The sequence below is a fragment of the Onychomys torridus genome, chromosome 8 (genome assembly GCF_903995425.1).
Source record: "Onychomys torridus chromosome 8, mOncTor1.1, whole genome shotgun sequence".
Lineage (NCBI taxonomy): Eukaryota > Metazoa > Chordata > Mammalia > Rodentia > Cricetidae > Onychomys > Onychomys torridus.
Window position 1 is genome coordinate 56,125,040 of NC_050450.1, and position 16,113 is coordinate 56,141,152.

General features: G+C 43.6%; 1 protein-coding gene across 2 annotated transcripts in view; it reads right to left on the reverse strand.

Moving 5' to 3' along the window:
* Window positions 1-16,113, reverse strand: part of Usp43 (ubiquitin specific peptidase 43) — a 61,892-nt gene that overhangs the window by 22,778 nt on the left and 23,001 nt on the right. For both annotated transcript variants that reach the window (XM_036197062.1, XM_036197061.1), the window contains exons 4-8: window positions 15,394-15,486; window positions 12,796-12,931; window positions 9,120-9,255; window positions 7,414-7,546; window positions 4,122-4,233 (exon numbers count right to left, since the gene is read on the reverse strand). In XM_036197062.1, the coding sequence (XP_036052955.1) occupies window positions 4,122-4,233; window positions 7,414-7,546; window positions 9,120-9,255; window positions 12,796-12,931; window positions 15,394-15,486 (610 nt within the window). The remainder of the gene's footprint in view (window positions 1-4,121; window positions 4,234-7,413; window positions 7,547-9,119; window positions 9,256-12,795; window positions 12,932-15,393; window positions 15,487-16,113) is intronic.

Consider the following 16,113-nt stretch of genomic DNA (forward strand, 5'->3'; position numbering starts at 1 on the left):
GAATTCGTGAAATGCGGTAGATAGGCACAACTCAATTTCAGCCAGGCTTACAAATGAAGGAGCAGAATGGAGATGTAGTTTGGTGGTAGAGCACATTCTAAGCAGGCTCTGGGTCTGGCACTCACATGTACACACATGTATACATACACACACACACACACACACACACACACACACAAATCATAATAGAACTATTAAAGAAGCAAGAAATGTACCACCTATGTTAGCAATTCATCACCCTTACCTCCAGCCTGAACTACTTCTAAGCTTGAGAAAGCTCCATTGTGTGCAAGGCCCTGGGGTCCATCTCAGGCACACTGGATGGTGGGGGGGGGGAATCGAACATATGCCATAGGTATACAGGGCTAGTTGGGAGGGAGTAGGGTATTCTGTCTGCTATTAAATGGGTATAGAGTTTTTGTAGGAGGATTGTTTTAAAAACTGTGAGTATGGTAATAATAGTTACATAGCATGGCAGATGCAATTAACATATACTTATGAATGGTTAACTTATATATTTTGCCAAAAAAATCAACACAGTCTTCATTCAAATAAAGGAAATATAGTTTTTAAAGCTGTCACTCAAGAACTTGGCTCAAGAATGAGTAAAAAACTAAAATTTCCTTCGAAATTAAAGCTGATGACAGACATCTTTACTTAAAATCATGGGTAAGGTTTGCAAGAGAAGAGAAGGAAAGCTTTATAATTCCAGGAAAGAGTAACGGCCAGCACCTCAGAAGACCAAAAGGTCCAAAACACATTGAGACAGTTGTGAGGGGCTCCTGTGGCTGTGGCAGCAGTCATGTGTAAGGACAGTCAGGGCCAGGGATAAGCTAGAGTCATGCTGTAGAGGGTCGCTCTGGTTGAATGCTATTTAATTGTCTTCACTGAACATTTGGTCTATACAGCAGCTAATTAGAAGGTAAAGTCTTGTGAGAGGTCCTTAGGTTATTGGGGCATCCAAAGGGAACTTCAGAATGTCCAACTCCCCCATCCCATGCTGCACTTGAGATGTGACAGTTTTGTTCCATAAATGTTCCTGCCACCACATGTCACCACCTGTCATTCTCATGGCATCTGAATCCATGCAAGTGCCATGACTGTGAATCCCCAATATTCTGAGGTATATAAGCCTTTCTTCTTCATGAGCCAGTTTCTGTGGGATTTAAATGCAGTGATGTGACACTGACTAGCACAAGAGCCTAGACCAATGGTTTTCAACCTGTGGGGCCTGGCCCCTTTGGGTGTTGACTGACACTTTCACAGAGGTCGCTTAAGACCACCTGCATATCAGATATTTACATTATAATGTGTAACAGTCACAAAATTACAGTGATAAAGTATCAATGAAAACATTTTTTATGGTTGGGGGTCACCACAACATGAGGAACTGTATTCAGGGGCCACAGCATTAAGAAAGTTGAGAACCACTGGTCTAGACAGTGAACTTCAAGGGAATTTGCTCAGTTCCTAGACTATGATCAAAAGACAAAAAACAAAACAACAACAACAAAAACAAAAACCTTCACATATCCTCCAACAATAAATGTACAGTGTGTAGTTGATCTATGGTTTTGACAAGACCAAATCAATGGCTGGGAGCCTGCTAACCTCAGGGGCTTTGATTCAGGTTGGCCATGGAAGGGTGTACACATTCTAAGAATGTTAATTTCAATCTGGGAGACACAAAGTTTTCCTCTGTCACTCCTAACTGACTGAGCCTTGCTGTTTGCACAGGGAGGCTATCCATTAGCCAGATCCCACAATCCATGTGGAGGCAGCCAACCCTGCATAAAGCAGTAGTGCTGGGCTCACACACCCAAGTTTATATGGTGACCATAAAAAAAAAAAAATGTTTCTGCAGTGATAAGTCTTTTTCTTCATAATTCATGCAAATCAATTCTCTCCAGCAAATGGTTCACTTTTGCAAGGAACACTTTCCTGTCCTCTATTCTAGGCTAAGCAGATTCATTTTAGAGCCTTCCATGTATGTTCACTATGCTTAATCTCTTCAGCTCCATTTTGAGAACTCTGAATAGATCTTTTTCATATTATTGCCTCCCAGAGCCAATCTTTAATACAGTATCAAAAGAATTAAGGATAGAGCTGGAGAGATGGCTCGGTGATTAAGAGCACTTGCTGCCCTTGCATAGGATCCAGATTCAGTTCTCAGCACCCACGTGAGACAGCTCACAACTACCTAGAACTCCAGTTCAAGGGATAAGACTCCCTCTTCTGGCCTCCCCAGGCAGTGCACATATGTGGTGTACATACAGATAAGGAGGCACACACATATACATAAGTAAATAAATACAAATTTTAAAGCAGAGTATAAGTTAAGTAGGAGGGCTATCCTGAGAGCCTCGTAACCATTCTGAGCACATGATTCCTAGAGCAGATCATGCCCAGCTGAACATTTACCAACAAGGAAAAGTATCCAGGGCCAGGCTGAGGCTGTCTGCACTTGAATTCAGCTGGCCTCACAAATGGTTTGATTAGTTCCTAACACTGTAAGGACACAGGAGCAAAGTATATGCCTGTGACAAGGTAAGGAGCAAGGACAGGTGGGGAAGGAGGAGGCAGCTGAAATAAATGCTCACATGAAAGTGGTTTCATCCCCTTTTAACAGTCCCCAGCACACAGTCTGGGGGATAAGTTACCACTATTACTAGATAGCCTGACCTACTTATGGAGAATCTAGCTTCTAATTCAGGCTCTGCAGTACAGCGAACAAAATCCTTTAGACATAAAAGTTTGGACAAATATAGTGAAGGTCTTTAACAAGTTGCTTTTTGGTATGAACCTTAAATCAAATGTATAGGGCTATCTTTGATAGAAAGAAATAGCCATTGTGACAGACTATCTATGAAATAGTTTGGTATAACCCCCTTGAAAGAAAATTAAACAGTTTCTGAAATAAGATTCTCAAGACAAGTGATGCAACCCTGAAGATCCCAATACCTTCCCTGCCAGAGCAGCTCATGGCACAGAAATGAAAAAAATAATGGTTTTATGGTGGAAGTCAATGAGTTTTAAACTTCCTTAAATTTTTGGAACAAGACAAGAAAGTATTTTTTCCTTGAGTTTTTCAACTCGGTTTCTTAAAAAGAAATTATTTTATCATCTAGATTTTCACTCGAGGACATCATCATCATGATCAACCACTCATTTTCCACAGAAATTACATCTCGGGGGCTGGCCAGGTGGTTTAATAGGCAATGATACTGGCTGCCAAGCCTGACAACCTGAGTTCAATTCCCCCCCAGATGCACATCATGGCAGAAGAGATACAATTCCCACAGGAGCCCTCTGACCCACACATGTGCATCATGGCATGAACAGGCACACACACGCACACACATAATAAGTAAATAAAGAAAGAAATGGAATCGTAATTTTTTAAAAATAAAATCAAACAAACAAAAAAAGAAATTCTATCTCAATCCAAGTGTGGTAACTGGTGCCTGTAACCCCAGCACTTGGGGAGGTTGAGGCAGGAGGGCAGTCACAAATTCAAGGCCAACCTGGACTGCAGAGCAAGACCTCATCTTAAGAGAGAAGGTTGGAGGCCGGGCGGTGGTGGCACACGCCTGTAATCCCAGCACTCAGGAGGCAGAGGCAGGTGGATCTCTGTGAGTTCCAGGCCAGCCTGGTCTACAGAGTGAGATCCAGAACAGCCTCCAAAGCTACAGAGAAACCCTGTCTCAAAACAAACAAGAAAGAAAGAAAGAAAGAAAGAAAGAAAGAAAGAAAGAAAGAAAGAAAGAAAGAAAGAAAGAAAGAAAGAAAGAAAGAAAGAGAAAAAAAAAGAGGTTGGGGAAGGAGAGGAGAAAAGGAAATTTTAACAAGTATCTTCAAATTTTGATCTATATGTATAAGCTACAACTTACTATGTGCCCCTAACAAAAGCTATGAAAAGCCATGAAAACACAAAATTGAGAATAATAACACAAATGCTACTCTTCATTTATTACTATTTATTTCACAAGCCATAAAAATGGTAACTTCCTTGCACACAAAATCACACACACATACACATACACATACACACACACACACACACACACACACACACACACACACACACAAACGCACACACTCTTGAACTTACACACACAGACCTGTGCAGCGACCTCACTCCTCATGAGGCACCGAACCTTGCTGAGAATACACTGTTGCAGCTGGGCCCAGGAGATCGTTCTGTCTTCCCGTATCAGGAACGGTGGCCCAAACCTGAAAATCCAAGGAAATAAGTTATTTCCGCAGAGGAAAATCCAACAAGAGCCATGTATGTTTGCTTAGCTCTGGTTCCTCTCCAATGGATTAGTGAACAGTTAAGAGCCAAGCACCACATGGAGTTGCCAGGTGCTTATATCTATTACACACATAAGCTGCCTTGCAGACTGTTCCAAGGGATGGGCTCCCACAGCAAAGAGCAGGGGAAGGGGGTGTGGGAACCAGAGCAAAGCATCTATATGACACACTGTCTTATCTCAGGAATATTCTCATTACTCTGAAGTTTCCCATCTCCCAAGCCACTGAATGTCCAGCAGTGGGCTTGTAAGTGAGCACAGGATGTACCCACAGGCCCCTGCTCTGCCACAGGCACCCCGGCTGTGGGAAGATCCAACCAGATAATGCAAAACTGATGAATCAACATTGCTAAAACTGAGCACCAATGAGGGGACCTGTCTGGATAGGGAAGGGCACTGTGCAGCCACTGAATGGACAGATCAGCTCATCATCAACCTATCCTGTGTGGTTATTCAGTTTGAGTTGCTTCCAGTTGGTTACGGTTTAAACAATGCTGCTTTACAGCAGGAACTACATAGCCTAGGCACAGACCCTCAGCTATATGTGACCAGTTGTTCTTCCAGGAAGGAGGCTCTATAAGTAGAAAGGCAAAGCCAATGCTACTTACCACCAAAATGCCCTACAAAAAAAAGCCATGTCAGCCCACTGGGAAAGCAAATGCCTTTGTTCAGGTCCCTGGACAAAGAGCTGGGTGTCTTGTTTTGTTTTTATCATCTTGTCCCATAAGTGCCTTTATTCTTGTTCAGAATGAGTAGTCCAGATTTCCTTAGCAATCCAAAGGGCTAGGAATATAATCTTGCCAGCGCAGTGAGGCTTCTCTCACTGCCAATGACACTGAATCTTTTACCCTATGCATGTACTTCTGTGGACTCGTTTTACTATGAACTACATTATCTCATTCGAGTGACAGCTAGGTTTCCTGTGATGTGTGAATCCTTCACCTCTCACAAAGCACATGTACGTTCACCCCTTTTCTTTCACCTTTAAGTTTTTACATTTGGTTTCAGATTAAAATGTTAAATTTGTTTGAAACTTACATCTCCTCCTTCTTGGTCCCTTATTTTATGTGTTTCAAAGAAGAGCCTCTTCTGCTCAAAGACAGAAATATCCTGTTGGTTTTCAGTTTTGTTTGCTTTGTTGAGAAAGGAACTCCATCAGAGGAGGGCCAGCATGCCTCCTACACTGCTTGTCAGGTAGTTTATGGCAATTTTTCTGTGGCTACCTTTTTTTTTTTTTTGAGCAGAGGATCGAACCCAGGGCCTTGTGCTTGCTAGGCCAGCACTCTACCACTGAGCTAAATCCCCAACCCACTGTGGCTAACTTTTTAATTAATATAGAATTTATATGTACAAATTTATGGCAAGAGGAAAGAATAATTTCAAATAAAAAGAAGTGATTTGCTAATTATATAATTATATTAGATAATGCATCCATCCCTAGGACTATGAAATATATGTCATTTTACCAAAGAATAAATACCTAAAGATACTTTGGCCTATTTGGTTTTGTTGATTATTTTCATATTCTTTTACCCCTATCATAATATTTTAACAATTAAGACTTTACTGAGCTGTATATCACACTACACACCTATGTTTCTAGGAGCTAGGAGACTGAGGCAGAAGGATCATAAGTTTGGGGCCAGCCTGAGCTACACAGGGAGTGCCAGAACAGCCTGGGCTACATAGAAAGATCCTAATCTCTAAAATCCACAATCAGTGTTCTTGTGGCTGTCGCTATCTCTCACCTGTCCCCCAATATTTCCTGGCTATTCCTATCACCTTATGATCCCAGATAAACTTTGGAACTATTTTATCAACCTTAGTAAACCTATCTCACTTAGAATTTCACCTTGTTTTTGTTTTGTTTTGTATTACTTATGTAGTGCTGGAGGCCTTGTACATGCTAAGCACACCCAATATCACTGAGCCATACCAGAATTCATTCATTCATTCATTCATTCATTCATTCATTCATTCTCTCTCTCTTTCTCCCTCCCTCCCTCCCTCCCTCCCTCTCTCATCCCCTTGAAGTGGAGTTATGAATGGTTGTGAGCCACCAGGCGGTGCTGGGAACCAAACTGGGTCCTCTTCAAGAGCAGCAAGTGCTCTTAACCACTGAGCATCTCTCCAGCCCCCAGAATTCTTCAAGCATTTTATTTGCCTTTTTAGTTGGTGGATGGTAAATATACATCTGTATAGAGCACAATGCAGTGTTTCAATATATGCATATATTTGCAGAATGATCAAATCAGGATACTAGCCATCACCCCAAACAGTCACAATCTCCTTTAAAACACTTTGTCTGATTATATTAGAAAGCTGTCTATTTTTTTTAAATCTTTATAATATAACCAATCACTTTCCTGAACACTTTAATTAGTTTGAATTAGTTTCCAGTTCATGTCTTCTAGACAGACTACCAAACTACAAACAGTGGGGGTTTTTACTTCCTTAACTTCTCCCACCCTTTTGCTCCCCAGTAATGGGTCTACTATGCAGCCCAGACTGGCTCGTAACTTGCCATATAGCATAGGCTGGACTCACAATCCTCCTGCCTCAGCCTCTTGACGAACTAAGATTACAGGTGTGCACGGCCATGCCTCACTTGCCTCTTGTAGCTGGTTTTCCGCACTGGGCAGTGGCTGCTAGCTCTCATGACATGATATGAAGTAGTAGTGGTGTGGGGAAATCAAAACCGCTCCTGCAATTAGCAGGAAACCTCTGATGCTTAATTAAGGATGGTGACGGCCATCTGCTTGAGGCAATTACAGCTAATCCTCTTGCTCAGAAGCACCATGCTCTCATCTCATTATTAACACTGGGAAAAATACTTATTTTATCGAGTTAAAATTACCCTAGATAGAATCCAAGTATAGAGCCCAGGGGAGTGGTCTACCCCCTCCAATCCCAGCACTGGAGGGACTGAGACGTGAAGACCGAGAGTTCTAAGCCAGTCTTGGTTACGTAGTGAGTTTGAGGCCAGCCTAGGCTATTTGAGATGAAGAAAGAGAGAGCGGGAAGAAGAGAGGGAGGGAGGAGGGAATGCCAAGCACAGGTCTATAAACCCCGCGTAGCACAAGAAAACAGACTCACATACCTGCTTGCCTGCTGCCCTGACCCAACCAGGTTACAGAAGAGGATGAGCAACCTCTCACTGTGCAGAGGCTTGGAGAAGCGCTGGCTCTCATGGACGGCCAGGCGAGGTGACACTGAGGGACCAGACTGAGGAGCTGGAGGAGAAAATGACACCAGGGCATCTATTCAGACAAAGCTCTGAGGGGAGATGGAGAGGCTCTCAGCACCGGGTCGCTTAGCACCTGGATCACACAATTCATACACACATGATAGGATTTGGTAGTTGTAGTCAGCCAGTAATTTCAAAAGATGGGTCTGGGCTTAATTAGCAATTTGCAAAAGCAACCTGGAAAATACCCCAAAATTACTCAGGTTGCTTTTATGTGTTCATCCAAGAGAACCTTAGAGCATCCACTAACAGGGACAAAGGAAAGGGCCTGGGCTAGCCTCTTGTTCCAATCAATTCTGAAATACTGATTTTTTTTTTCAAGGAAAATATGTGTTAGCCATGATTGAATTTGAAGTTAGGGCTTATTTCCCTGGGTTGTAGAACAGTCAAGGTCAATCAGTGTTTTGTTCCAGATTACACAGCCCAGAATTCTCCTGTTGACTCTGAGAACATCAAAACATCTGCTTCCCACAGCTCATTGCCTAGGCTATCTAAGGACGTGGGCTCAGAGCACAGGATTCATCTGAGGTGTGGCAGTTACCATCATATTACCAACCCTACAAATACTATGCTTTTTCCTACCATTTTTACCTATGATAAATAATCATTTGTAAATTAGGTACAGTAAGAGAATAATAACAAAAAGTGATAAAATAAAATAATGATAACAAGTTACTATCATCAAGGATATTTAATATCCATCAATTGTGAGGCTGGGGCATACCTCAGTGATAGTGCAAGTACTCGACTAGCATGTATAAATCCCTGGGTTTGATTCTCCAGTATCACAAAACAAATGCACATATTAACAATGGATATTTCCAAAATTATTCTTTTAATCTTTTCAGAGCATGGGGGTGCAGGTAACAGAAACTTCAAAAAAAAAAATCTGCAGGTAAGTAGGAGCCACTGCATGCTGCAACAGAGTCTTCTAAATTGGCTAATTGTGCTAAAATGTACACTGATGTACAATGAAAGTCAGCTAAAAAAGAAAAAAAAATGATGCTATTCAACAGTCAGAGGTTCTGGAAAATTACAAGCATTAGGAAGTGAGAACTGTTAACAACAGTAGTGTGTGTGTGTGTGTGTGTGTGTGTGTGTGTGTGTGTGTGTGTCTGTGTGTCTGTCTGTCTGTCTGTCTGTCTGTCTTAGGTAGGAATCTGACTCCAGATAAGGACTGTGAATTATAACAGTCCTGAAACAAAGATAACACCAGCACCTCCTGCTAAGCAGTGATTCTCAGTGTGGTCCCTGGACCTGCATATTCAGCATCTTCGGGAAACATGATTGAGTGACATGCAGATTCTCCAGCTTGCTGGGAGGTCTTTAAATCAGAAACTCTGAATAAGGGGTCCAGAAGTCTGCTTTAAGTAACCATCCCAGTAATTCTAGTACGCACTGAGATTTTAACATCCATCATCTGTGTAGATCAAATTACAGAGGAAATGAGCCTAAGGATTCGAAGGGTTAAAGCTAACGGTTTGTAGCCTCAGCACCCTGAGAAGACCCTCTCAAACCCATAACTCATACAAAACAAATTATCCCACGCACTACTGTACCTGAGAGTGTCCCAGGACCAGGTGAGGGAGGGACTTGGAAAGCATACACATTATCACCCTCTGCAATGGTATTCAGGTCCTCTTCATCAAAGAATGACCGCTGGAATCCATTGGGATACAGTTCAACCAAGATCACCTGAAATGAGAAGGATCATTTTCTCAAAAGGAATCCAACTGATAAGAATTCAAAAACAGGGCCAGAGAGATGGCTCAGTGGGGAAAGGTACTTGTCGCCAAGCCTGATGAACTGTTTGATCCTTGGAACCCACAGAAGGAGAGAACTGACTCCTGCAAGTTGTCCTCTGGACTCCACATGTGTGCATACTTACACACACACACACACACACACACACACACACACACACACACACACACGCACATTAAATAAACATAAAATTAAAAATAAATAACTCAGAGTCTTAAAACTCATTTCTCTTTTCCTTTCAAGTACCTACATATTTTAAATCAGAAAATATAGCAAATATAATAATTAGATTAATCAAAGACATCTTAACTGCAAACACACAAATTTTTTTTTAAATAGAAAGTTTTATACCTAGCTAACCTACCACAGCACAAATAGAATAAAAACACATCTGGATAAATAAAAAGTGTTTTCCATAAACAGTGTTCCATTAAGAGGGGCTCGAAATGGTGTGATTTTCTCACATAATGTCATGCCTGAAAAACATATTCATGAAGCACAGGAAGAAGGAGCTGGTTTTTACACTACAGGAAAGAAACCTGGCTGCTCCAGAAACCACCTCAATATACACATCTCACAGAGTCCATTTGAGACATACTGGCTGGGGAAGTTCTCTTATAAAAGATATATTTCAGGCTTAAAAGAAAAAAAAGCTGAATCAGAAGAAAAATTTGAGTTGTAAAAAAGGAAACTAATCCGCCGGGCAGTGGTGGTGCATGCCTTTAATCCCAGCACTCGGGAGGCAGAGCCAGGTGGATCTCCGTGAGTTCGAGGCCAGCCTGGTCTACAGAGCAAGATCCAGGACAGGCACCAAAACTACACAGAGAAACCCTTTCTCAAAAAGAAGAAAATAGTACACATTAAGTTTAAATCTTCACTGTCCATTCAAACCATATGACCCAATGAAACTATATTTAACCACAAGTAGGGGGAGAGAGAAAATATTATAACATAGAACAATAACAGCTACTATTTTACTATCTGTGATAACTTATTTTTGAGGGGGTCAAAGTCAAGACAAGTACATATCCCTGGCTGGCCTGGCCTGCAATCTGCAGCAATCCTCTCAATCCTTGGGTTATAGGCATGAGCCACCAATACCTGGCTACAATCTGCAATAATATCTAAATCAAAAAGGTCTAAGGGAATCAAAGCATACCAAGATCTTTGTGTTGTTTCAAGAAGTTTTAACATTAGGCTTTGCTCGTTAGTCATACTGGCTTTTGGTAAATAAAATATAAATTCATTTATGTATCCCCAATCACAAGCCATAGAATAAATACACCCAGACACTTCCATCCCCATAGACAAGCATGCCAATCAAAGAAATCAAAACTTCAGGAGGGATGTTTAAGTTCCAATCATACTGTCCGTCCTGTACTGACACCTTGTGAGTTCATCCCCCTCACAAATGCATCCGATGCTTCACATTCCTGACAGTCCTGCTGCTCAACCTTTGCCCCTACCACATTGTCCCTTTGATCTTTTCATTACTGTCAGCTCATCCAAATGTGCTCTCCCTCTCTCTCTTTCAAATACACACACACACACACACACACACACACACACACACACACACACACCCTGCAGGGGGCGGGGGGGAAGCTGTTGTGTGCAAACCATGGCATGTGTTTAAAAGTCAGAAGGCAACTTTCCAGAGTCAGTTCTCTCCTTCTTCCATGTAGGCTCTAGGGATCGAACTCAGGTCTTCAGGCTTGGTGGCAAGCACCATGACCCTCTGAGCCATCATCGCGTTAGCTCCACTTTAGAGTGTACAAGGAAAACGCGCATAATGTTCCCCTGTGTGAGAGCTTCATAAAAATGCTACAGGTAGAGATGGAGGTTAGGACTACTCAGGTAGGGGTAGGAGGGAGCCAGTGGAGCGATGGAAGCCTTGGTAACTAGAGTGGTTATACAAATATACAGACAACCACAACCTTAAGATATGTACACTTTGTTGTATGTGCATTATTACTTAGCAAAAAGGTTACATGTGTGGTTTTGTTTGTTCATTTCAAAAGGTTCTACCAGGTTACCTGGGAGGCATAAATTTTTCATTTTATAGTTAAAGGAACAGAAGGCTGATCAACCACTTGCAGGACCCGAGTCAGGGAGCTGGAGAACAGAAGCATACCTGCCAGTGCCCATGAATGTGTTTCTAGAAAGGTTTAACTGGAGACAAAAGGCTGTGAGGAAGGTAAGCAGCACCATTCTATGGCCGGGGGCCAGACTGAATGCAAAGGCGGCAAACTGAGCATCAGCCTTGACTCTCTCTGCTTCCTAACTGCATACAGCAATGTGAGCTCACAATGGTACCACCATGCCTTCCCCACCTCGACAGGCTGTCCCCCTGAAACAGTGAGCTGAAATAAACACCTCCTGAAAGTTGCCTTTTCCATATATTGGTCATAGCAACTGGAAACTCATGCACTCTCTCATCTTGCCACGCTGCTTGTCCCTGGATCACTTTTTTGTTTGTTTGTTTTTCCAGACAGGGTTTCTCTATGTAGCTTTGGAGGCTGTCCTGGAACTCGCTCTGTCCACCAGGCTGGCCTCGAACTCACAGAGATCCACCTGCCTCTGCCTCCCAAGTGCTGGGATTAAAGGCGTGCGCCACCATTTAATCACTTTTTATCCCACTATGTCACAGGGCTCCTCCAGGCACAGTAAAGCCAGTTCATCACCAGGACTCCTTAGAAAGCAAAATCAAGCCAAGTGTGGCAGCTCACACATGTAACAGCCAGCACTCAGGAGGCGGAGGGAAGAAAATTGCCATGAGTATGAGGCCAGCCTGGGCTTCGGAGTGAGCTCCACGGCCCTTCAGTACCTGGCTGATATCATCAGAAGTGGAAAAGCAAAAACCACTCAGATCCCAGATTAGCCACCTACTTGTTTGTATGACCTTGGACAATTCACTTTACCCCCCTGAACCCTTGTCCTCACTTCCCAGATGAAGACCTTTGTAATATGTCCTTTACAAGAGTGGATAGGATTAACTCCTGGGGTCCGCTGAGCACAGTGGTGCATGCCTAGTATCTCAGCACTGGGGAGACTGAGGCAGAAGGGTGGCTACAAATGTAAAGCCACTCCGAACTGTCTACAGAAGTTCCAGGCTAGCCAGAACCATATAGGGAGACTCTATCTCAGGAAGGAGAGCGGGAGGGAGGGAGGGAGGGATGGAGGGCACACACAACGTAAGACCACATCCCACACTTAGTGAGTATGACTGGCTAGCTGCACCACAATCACCATCACCTTCTGAACGGCAAAGTGTCCTGTTGCGGTCTCCCTTAGCAATTACTAATGCAGGGAAGGGAGAAGTCAAGGCCGGGTCACCACAAATCCCCAGGGGACAACTAATCAAACAGAAGCTAGTGAGTGAGTCATGCTAGAGTCATCTGGGAACCACACATTCGTCTGGGCAGCTGGCCCAGTCAGCGTTCTGTCATCCAGTGGCCAGGCCCAGCACACCTCCTCTGCAGGGACGCCTCCTTCCTCCGCAACCATCTTCCTCAAGGCCGCCACTGTGCTGAGGATCGGCACCGCCAGCCCAACCCGCAGGAACCGCTGGCTCTTAGAGGGGAAGACCAGAGTGACACTCAGGAACCTGAAAAACAGAAAGGGACCCAGAATCCTTAAAGGACTGACAGAAATAGTCACCAACACGGCGGACCACCAGGACAGGCTTGGCGCTTAAACACAATTTGTGAGTTGGGTCCCTGCACGTTAGGTGCCCTTCCAGTAGGTGGCAGAAAAGAGCCAAATCTCCCAGACTGCTTTTCAGAGGGTTGGACAGAAAAGGGTTTTTGGGGGGGGGGGAGTGGAAATCAAACCTCATAGATCTCTGACCCTCTGACTGTAACAGTTAAACAGCTGGCTGGGCGGTGGTGGCACATGCCTTTAATCCCAGCACTCCTGGGAGGCAGAGGCAGGAGGATCTCTGTGAGTTCGAGGCCAGCCTGGTCTCCAAAGGGAGTTCCAGGAAAGGTGCTACACAGAGAAACCCTGTCTCAGGGGGAAAAAAAGGCCAGGCAGTGGTGGCACATGCCTTTAATCCGGGCACTTGAGAGATAGGGGCAGGAGGATCTCCGTGAGTTTGAGTCCAGTGTGGTCTACAGAGTTAGTTCTAGGACATCAAGGATACACAAAGAAACCCTCTCTCAAGAAACAAAAACAAAACAAAACAAAAAACCTGTATTTTGTAAAACAAAACAGCCAAGCTGCTTCTTTTAGAAGAAATCAGCCCTATTGGTGACTTTCTCCTCGGTGAAAAGTTCCCTTGCCAATCTCTGCTTTCACTTCCCCTCAGAGCCCCCACAGCCCACTCCTGGGGAGATTGCTGTGCTCTGGTAATTACCCAGGCCACAAGCTGGGATCAGAACCTGAGAAGTCTGTCTCAGGGTCACTGTTCAACCACTTTGCTACTAGGGGTCCTCAGTCACAGCCGACATTTTCCGATGTTGCCAGCGGCGGTATAACTCACATTACCATTTAAGACAATAGTTCTGTTTATGGTATTTATGGTACGGACAGCACAGCAGTTCTGAGCAAAGGAGGCAAGGCTTTTGGAAGGGGTCCTGTGTTCTGCTAGATCCTAAACATGCGGACATCCCCAGGAATAGAAAGGAGGCACAGGACTGAGGATGGTGGGAACACAATGCAGAAGCACCTCCATCTCCACGCCAGCACTGGCTCCCACATCAAATTCACCAACTTTCCACAACACTGGCCTGGCCATCTGTGTTGGGGGCAACACAGGCTTCTGGGAAAGGGGCTGCACTGCCAGTTCCTGGCATTTAGACACTGCAGCCCACTGCTTGCTCACCCCATTTTTCTTCTCTTCTGTACCAAACAAGCCTTTCTTCTCTTTCTCTGCTCCTTCATGAAATCATTTCCCTAGAGTCAAGTATGGTAGCTCACACCTATAGACGCAGCACTTGGGAGGCTAAGGCAGAGGGATGGCCAGCTTGAGCTACAGAATGAGACTCTGCTTTAAAAATAAAATGAAAGAAATAAAAAATTCCCATACTTTTATAAAGAAGGACAGCCAACTTTAATCTTGATCATACCTTCTGGTGGCAGTGTACATATATAAAGGACACTGAAGGAGGAAGCTATCGTTTTCCATGCTTGCCCTAGCTCTGACTACCAAGCTCGTCACTTTACCAGCATTAGAGCATACTTCCTTAGAATTGTGGTGTATACTTAGACCAGCTGAAATACACAGCCTCATGAACTGAACAGCTACTGAATTCTTCAAATTTCCATTGGTAGCAGCCATTGATGGACTATCTAAACCACAGTTTGTGAGACATTCTAATAAATCCACTTTCTTCCTACATAGAGAGATTCATTCTACCAGTCCTTTTCAGGTAGAGAACCTTGAATAATGCAGTTGTTTTTTCCTTCATCTGCCCACTGAGGAAGATGTGCTAACTAATACTAGTGCTCATAAACACATTCTTCCTAGCTCAGTTATTCTCTAAGTATTAAACTATCCATGATATCCATTATAAACTATAAACTACTCATTCATTTGTCAACAGTTTGCTCTGAATTTCTGGAATAAATCTCCTAAAACAATGGACCTATTAAAAAGAAAGAAAGAAAGAAAGAAAGAAAGAAAGAAAGAAAGAAAGAAGGAAGGAAGGAAGGAAGGAAGGAAGGAAGGAAGGAAAGAAAGAAAGAAAGAAAGAAAGAAAGAAAGAAAGAAAGAAAGAAAGAAAGAAAGAAAGAAGGAACAGGATTTCGGGGTACAACAGGTAACAACATGATGCCCTTGTCTGATTGAAGTAGGGCCTGTGCCAGCTCCTGAGTGGGCCAGAGACCTAAGTCAGGACACAGCATGGACACACAAAAGCATCCTGTTCATGTTCCTTCCTCAGCTAAAGAACGGACACTCTTTTCTCTTCAATTACCCATTTGATAACTGAGTGTCACCTGATTGCAGGACTGGTCTCTAGAGAAACGCTATGTAAAAGTGGCCGACGCAGGGCCAGAGGTCCCCTGGAAAGAGGAGGGAAGGTCAATTATAGTGGGCATGCCAGAAGACTCAAGACACTCACGTACCTCGTCTGGCGTAAAGGGATGGGAAGAGACACACACAGGAAAGGATCGAAGGTGTTGCTCTGTTTCAGGCAGTGAGGACATGTCAAGGAAGATCTGCAAGGGCAAAGAACAAGAGGAACCATCAGCCAGGTGGTGTGGTGCATGCCTTTAATCCCAGCACTCGGGAGGCAGAGGCAGGCGGATCTCTGTGAGTTCAAGGCCAGCCTGGACTACCAAGTGAGATCCAAGAAAGGCGCAAAGCTACACAGAAAAACCCTGTCTCAAAAAATAAACAAAAAAAAAAAAAAAAGAGGAACCGTCATCACACTCCAATAGCTTGATAGTCCCTGGAAAACCTAAATATTAGATTTCCACAGCATTTCTCTCCCAGCCATTCCATGCAGAAGAATTGAAAACAGGTGTTGAGCTCATAACTTATATGCTAACATTCCTTGCGGCCTTGTTCATGAGAGTCAGAGGGGAAACAACCAGGCTACCTAGCAATAGATAAGAGGAAAGCAAAATGTGGTACATCCATGCCGTGGAATACAACTCAGCCGTAAAAAAGAAACAGAGCCCTGATACCCTGAAAATAATATGTCAAGTACCAAGAAAGACCCAGACACACAAGGCTACCCATTGTACCATTCTATTGATATGAAATATCTAAAACAGGAAAGCCAAAGAGACACAACACAAAGCGATGGTTTCTAGAAGCCAGGAGAAAGGGAAGTGGAAGGT